Source organism: Carassius auratus, chromosome 24 (genome assembly GCF_003368295.1).
Source record: "Carassius auratus strain Wakin chromosome 24, ASM336829v1, whole genome shotgun sequence".
NCBI classification, from domain to species: domain Eukaryota; kingdom Metazoa; phylum Chordata; class Actinopteri; order Cypriniformes; family Cyprinidae; genus Carassius; species Carassius auratus.
The window spans coordinates 4,305,745-4,313,189 of NC_039266.1; the positions used below are offsets into that span (position 1 = coordinate 4,305,745).

Consider the following 7,445-nt stretch of genomic DNA (forward strand, 5'->3'; position numbering starts at 1 on the left):
CAGACTGATATATTTCAAATGTTGATTTCTTTTAATTTTGATGATTATAACTGACAACTAAGTAAAATCCTAAATTCAGTATCTCAGAAAATTAGAATATTGTGAAAAGGTTCAATATTGAAGACACCTGGTGCCACACTCTAATCAGCCAATTAACTCAAAACACCTGCAAAGCCTTTAAATTTGCTCTCAGTCTAGTTTTGTAGGATACACAATCATGGGGAAGACTGCTGACTTGACAGTCTTCCAAAAGACGACCATTGACACCTTGCACAAGGAGGGCAAGACACGAAAGGTCATTGCAAAAGAGGCTGGCTGTTCACAGAGCTCTGTGTCCAAGCACATTAATAGATGATTGTGAAACAAAACCCATTCAAATGTGGGGGAGATTCACAAAAAGTGGACTGCCGCTGGAGTCAGAAAAAATTGCGGAAGTTCATACATTAAATTTTGTTGCATCAGAAAATTTAACAAAAGCCCTGGAGCTGTCAAAAGGTGCCAACATCGGAAGAGGTAAAATTTATTAATTTTTGTTGACAAATAAACAGGGATATCTGGATGCAGGTAACACAGACAAATAATAAATACATAATACCAAGTACAAAGCTGATTAGAAATCAGTGAACTGTCCTTTAAATGTCATGAAATTAATGCAAAAATAATGTTAAAATATTAGTGGTCCTGAAAGTAGTGGATCTCAGTGAAAAAATTTATTGTGTTTAATTATTAATTTAGAAATATAGTATATATGAGATAATTATGTAATTTTATTTTATTATATAATTAAATTACATAAAATAAAATTTATTTTTATTATTACTATGGACATTATTAACTTAAGGTGAAATGTGAAAATTTTACTTCTTTTTCTTTTGTTAGATTCACTCATAATGGTAACCAAACTGACCACGGACATATCTTTTCCACGAAACCAAAACCTGATAACATCTGCGATCATTATGTAATGACTGCAAGCTTCCATTGTTACCAGCACACAACAGCTGTCTGCCAACTAATGATGACAAAACACAGAGACACAATCTAAATCATGTAAATTCCAGCTGTCCTGCTCTGGCCAAGCAGACGTCTTATCGCTTATACATTTACTCGTTGAGCAAGACGGCCTCTGGGGGTCTGCCCAATCACTGAATCACTGGAAAACCGTCTGTGAGAAATTCCACATCATACCACAAAATCCACTGCAATGATCTCCAGATCCTAGGGTAGTCTAAATCAACTCTCAGGCCCTGCAGAGAAAGTCTCTTTATGTTTAACTAGTGAAATTAAAACCAGGCTTTTCTGCCTTTAGAATCAATCTTTCTGTTATTTACAAAACGGAAAATGTTTGTACCAAAGATTCATTTCTCTTCCTCCTGCATTTTCTTGACCTCTGTCCTTCTTTATGAGCTGTCAGATAGATCTTAAATGCTCATTAAAGTCGCCCTTTGTCTTCTTCAACACAATCCTTGCCCGATAATAGCTGAATTTATGGATGGAAACATTGATTATTTACACTGGTGTCAAAAGTATTCACATTCATTACTCAGGTAGAAGTATAGATACTAGGGTTTAAAAAGACTTTTGTAGAAGTTGAAGTATCACCTCAAACTTTTTACTCAAGTAAAAGTGTATAAGTACTGGTCTCAAAACTACTTAAAGTATAAAAGTAAAAGTAATGTAAGGAAGAAACATGCCTTTAAGAACAAAAGCTTGGGCCGCGACACAGGAGCCTATTGTGCACTACCCCACCTCCTCAAAAAAACATTTTTCTAAAGGCCATAGGCCATAATGACTATAATGTTATATTAAAATGTTCATGTTGAAAAATTTGGGATGCACTAGGCTACATGTTTCAGCTGCATATTTGTCCATTGAAAATGAATGTATTTTAGTACAATGCAGATACATTAAAGAACTACAGATATGATATGACTAGTTGCCTGTAAGTATTGTTATGGTGCAAAAAGTCAAACTTCAGAAGCATGTCATAATCAATAATCTTTAATGGAATGTAAATGTACATCCAAGCTTAGCAGCAGGAATCTGCGAGGGCAATGGACAAGAACATTGGTGCAGGCTTAGTAACAATTACCCTTGTATGGTTGTCTATTTACAACAAAATTCTGGTGCTGTCAAAATTAATGATTTATCCAAGTGATTAATCAAAAACTAAAAATGAAAAATAACTCATAATCCTGATACCTTCTTGATGGATAGCTTCCTGTATTCGGTACATACGTTTGCTATGTCTAGTGCTCGGGGGGGGTAACGAGTTACAAAATTGGTATATCCTACTTATCTCAACATTGTCAATCGCAAACAATAATTTGTTAAAACATCTCGCTACCGAACTACCTACAGTAGCTTAATTTGTGGAGGATGAAGAGAAAGCACTCATTTGGTAAATGAGCCAGTAGTGAGAAAAAATAACTTTTTAAGAAATATATTTTTTGATAAATGAACCCAACACTGGTTTTGTCCTAGCAGGAGTGTGATGTGATTTGTGTCATGTGCAGGTGAGATGGATCGCGTACAAACCAATAGGGTGTCGGAATGGTATATGTTTATACTTCTCATCCAACCACAATCAAATTCACTTCATCCGGATGGCGTGATTTATCTGGATAGGCTTTTTTTTTTTTTTTTTTTTTTTTTTTATGATGAGAAGCCGGAATGAAATAGCAGTAACAAACCTATTTTTAAAGTGTAAGGAGTAGAAAGTACAGATAATTGCGTGAATGTAAGGAGTAGAAGTAAAAAGTCAGCTGAAAGTATAGATACCCCAAATTTCTACTTAAGTAAGGTAACAGAGTATTTGTACTTCGTTAATTGACACCTCTGATTATTTAGGATGCAAGTAAGGGAAAGGTGGTACGACCATTTAATCCATTGAATATTCAGAAAAATTAAATACAATTATAAACTGTTGAACTTTAAACATCTTGAACACCTAAAAACACCTACTAAACTCCTTTGGGTCTGAACAGAGGAATTCTGTCTTATTACCTGACAATTTTATGGTCCATTTGTATGATGTTCTTACCTCGCTCGTTTGGGTGGGCAGCAGAGTACACAGCCAGGAAGCCGCTGCCAGCTGTATTGGCATCAGATACCATTTGTAGAAGCATCTTGTTGTTTGTAGAAACAAGGGCTCCTGGCCTGAATGTGCCACAGAAGCGGCCAAGACGCTGTCCATTTCCATGGCCACTATAAACATCCACATAATCGTAGCGGCACAGGTTGTCACTCTCTAAGTCGAGGAAACGGAATGAGAGGACAACCACTTTGCCCTCTGGAACCTGCAAGAAACAGATGTCACACTGAGACCCAACATCTGGCAGACTTTATAGTTATCCATTTGTATTGTTCTGTCATTTCTGTTTCGATTGTGTCATTCACAGACTTGAAACGAAGAAGTGTGACTAATAGAAGACGTTGTGACCAACTAGCTGAATTAAAAGTACACAAATTTTAAATCAGGATTGCAGCATTGCAAAAGTGTAACATTTTGGATTATAATGTTGAATTATGTTTTTAAAAATTACACTGTAGTGTTTGACATCCTATCATGACCTTTGCAGTTTCATGTCTAGTGTGACCACGGCATAAATTATTATTAAAATTTACATTTTCTTAAAATGCCCTTTTTTAAATGTCTTTGTATTTTTCAAATGACTAAGTTTGTAATGTTGTGATTCATTTTTGAGCTGGTTGGTTTGGTTCATGGCTTAGAAAAGAGAAAATCATGGAAAAAACAAACAAAACGTCCTTTTTCAATATATTATAGTATGTATTTTACTGCAGCAACACGGAAAACATTATGCAGCATAATTAAGATTCTTAAAATAAAGTGGAAAAACCCTCTTAGTCAGACAGGTCACCAATTGAGTCTCTTGTAGGCAATGACGGCAATGCAATAAAACGTTAGAATGAGTCTGGAGTTGCCACAAGGATGTAATGTGGCCAGCAGCCAAACCAAAGACAGATCACAACCACACACATACTGATTCTTGCCATGACTTTCTATTGCATCATCGTTACAGCCGTGCAAATCAAAGCAGTATTCAAATTCCTAATACATTTTACAGTACTTATACAGAAGCATTCAAACTTTGATTAGTGATAAAGTCTGTTTTATCTGTCTGTCTAGTATACAAGCTTTTTAATTAGTAAATAATGTGTAGTTCACACTAAGTCCGACACACTTTCACATCGTGTACTGTATTCAATGAAGAAGTTCTGTAGATATAGTCCATTATTTATGACCGCAGGTGTTGTGTGGCTACTGTACATTCCTGGACATATATCACTTTAAGAAAAAGGTACAAAAGCTTTCTCAAGCTGAGGCGGTACATTTTCAAGAAGTACAAGTCTGTACCTTATTTAACCCTTAAGAGGGTATATTGCTACCTTAAAGGTACATACTATTACCTAAAGTGAACATATAAGTACCAAAATCATACAGATCAGTAACTTTTGAAAGGGTAGCGTACAGCCGAAGTGACAGCTTTTGTACCTTTTTCCTCTGAAAGTGTTCTGCAGATGGGTTCAGGGTTGCCAGGTCTGAAACAAAACAGCCCAAACGGACTACCAGCAAATACTCTACATTTGTTAATGTTTTGATTTTAATGTCTTGAAATGTATGTACATTTATAACTATACTTTGTGTTATATCACATTGGTATCAAATTATGAAAAAAGTAGTTAACGCTAATGCGAGGGTGTTTCTAATGCAGTGTCTATGGGAAAGATGGTAAACTTTAAATCTTTCTTTGTCAGTGTTTTTCACTTTGATTGAAAGTCGTGAAAACACTATTGCAGAGATTTTCTTTTGCTATTTGAGCAAATGGGAATGCAATATATATACATATATATTTGTGGTACTCTCCCATTCACTGCTCTCGAAGTTAACCCAATATGATGACTTCTGCTGCTGAAAAACCCAGAAATGTGAAAAAAGGACTATTGCTAATCAAAACTATCCCAATCACAGGTTTTTTTTTTTTTTTTTCATGGTTTTCCCTTCCATTTAAAGTAGTAATTTGGCTCAAACCCTGACTACAAAACAACCCACATCAACAGTGCAAAAGTAGCAAAATGGCAACAGTGGATGTGTTTTGGATTAAATACATATAAATTCATATAAGGCACTTTTTTATTATTATTTAATTTATTTTTTTTTATGTAAAAGAAGAATGCATATTCCAAGGCTGTAAAAGAACCTACAGCAATGATGTCACTACATTTGCATGATGATTGGTTAATTTGCCATACTGACTTGATTGGTGTTTTTTCTCTTCTTAACATGGCAACACCAAAAAATAATAAATTAATTAATAAATAATAATAACAATAAAAAAAATTGCTGCAGTATTTAAAACCTAAAACTACATCAACTTTATCAACTAAAACTAAATCCACTTTAACACTATTCTTTACCAGGCACTGGTTTTATTTCAGAAAATATACACATGGAGAGCCAAAAACGACATTTACAGTCGCATTTCATTTACCTGCATACATGATAAATAAGTTTGAGTCTCTTCATACTTACAGTAATTCTCCACACACATTTGGTATTCGGCGGATAGACGCCCGGATAACCCTGACTACCAATAACACCCGACTGTCCCGTGATATTCCCACCACACGTGAAGGTCTGTCTAGACAAGAGAAGAGAAATAAATACCTGCATCGATGCCGCATTCATTTCAACAGTAAAGCATCAAACGGCCATTATGAGTTATAAAACTTTAATTTGAATGCAGCACGACGCTTATATTTGTGAGATGCGCTGTGCGATCATACATGAGCTTCCAGTGCGCTGCATCATGACTGAACTGAAGAAGAAACTTACCTGTCTGGAGTCTGAGCTCGCACATGCAGCACGAGCAGCAGAGCACAGGCGACCAGGACACCGCAGATCTTCCACATTGTAAGAACTGCCAGTGGATCGGATCAGGTCAGATCAGGCGTGCGTGTCTGCGACCAGCTGCATTAATGATATTATTGTGCTCCTCTCCGTCTGTCCTGAAGCCGCTCGGGGGAGTTTCAGAGCCAGATGAATATAGCGTCTGTTCTGCTCTGTAGGAGGGAGCAGCACGACAGCTGCCTTCCAAAATCCAAAACCTGCGATCAAAGAGAGGGAGAGAGAGAGAGAGAGAGAGAGAGAGAGAGAGAGAGAGAGAGAGAGAGAGAGAGAGAGAGAGATGAGGTGGGGTGGGAGGGGAGGGGAGGGGAGAATGGTCTTTGGTGATTCATTTGAATGAAAAAAAATAATAATAATTAAAATAAGAAAAACATTTTTTTTTTCCCAATGTGTAGCTATTTTTCAAGTTGGTTAACGTTACATAATATTTTTTTGTGGAATTTATTTTATTACAAACTTTACAACACAACTGTCAAATACTAAGAACTATTGGCATTAATAATGATTGGCCAGTATCTGTGCAATGCAGAGAAAACAGAAGCTGCATCTGAAGTGCCATTTAGATGTTTTTTACACACTGTTTAATGCAGCTCTGTGGGACATGGGGTCCTTTAACCTGCAGTTACAAATTGATAAATATGTTTTGATATTTTAAACATATATTTTTTTTAATTGATGTGTTAAATTATTTAAAAATGAAGTTACCTTAAATGTGAAATTAAAACAGCCAGTAGGTGGCAGCGAATCACTGTTAATAAGTGAGTCATTGTGAGCGATTGAACCGAATCATTTAAACGGTTGATTCATTCAGGAACGAAACACTATTGTGTTGCTCAGGTACGCAAAACAGTAGCTGTGTTTGGAATGATTTTGTTTTAGAAATGGAGCAAAAACAGGGAATATGTTGTCTAAACCGTAAGTCTCTTGATATGAACTTCTTGTTTATTGAACTGTTGTATAAAATCAATATCACATTTGTAATTCGTGGATTCGGTGGTGAAATGTATTGTAATTATGAAATGTATTATTTACATTAGTTACACTTTGCAGTACAATTATTTTAATAAATAGTTCGTTTTAATAGTAGTGGAATTTTTTGTTATTTTCTTTCTTATGATTTAGGTTATATATATATATATATATATATATATATATATATATATATATATATATAAAATTGTTGATTGAATAATCAGCCCATTAAGATGAATATTAATCCGTAATAAAAAAACAACAGAGAACAACATCATTTAATTAATAAAATATGAATAATTAGGCTACTAAAATGAATAAAATACTAATCAGTAGTATAGTCTGCTAATTGTTATTTTTTATAACTGCTAAAAAAAACAGTAGCTTATATTCAAATTAAAACAACCATCAAAATTAAAATGATATACAAAAACAAAATAATTAAATAAAAACAAATAAAGAAGAAAAGGGGGTGTTTAATGCATTGTAAACTGAACAAAAAATATATATATCCTGCAGCATGTGACTTGATCTTTGTTACAAC

General features: G+C 34.8%; 1 protein-coding gene across 1 annotated transcript in view; it reads right to left on the minus strand.

Annotated features, from left to right (window-relative positions):
• pcolce2b (procollagen C-endopeptidase enhancer 2b) overlaps positions 1-6,142 on the minus strand; it is a 14,130-nt gene extending 7,988 nt beyond the window's left edge. The window contains exons 1-3 of the mRNA XM_026200731.1: positions 5,858-6,142; positions 5,555-5,663; positions 3,044-3,299 (exon numbers count right to left, since the gene is read on the minus strand). Coding sequence (XP_026056516.1) covers positions 3,044-3,299; positions 5,555-5,663; positions 5,858-5,934 — 442 coding nt within the window. The 5' untranslated portion in view covers positions 5,935-6,142. The remainder of the gene's footprint in view (positions 1-3,043; positions 3,300-5,554; positions 5,664-5,857) is intronic.
• Between the last annotated feature and the right edge of the window lie 1,303 nt (positions 6,143-7,445).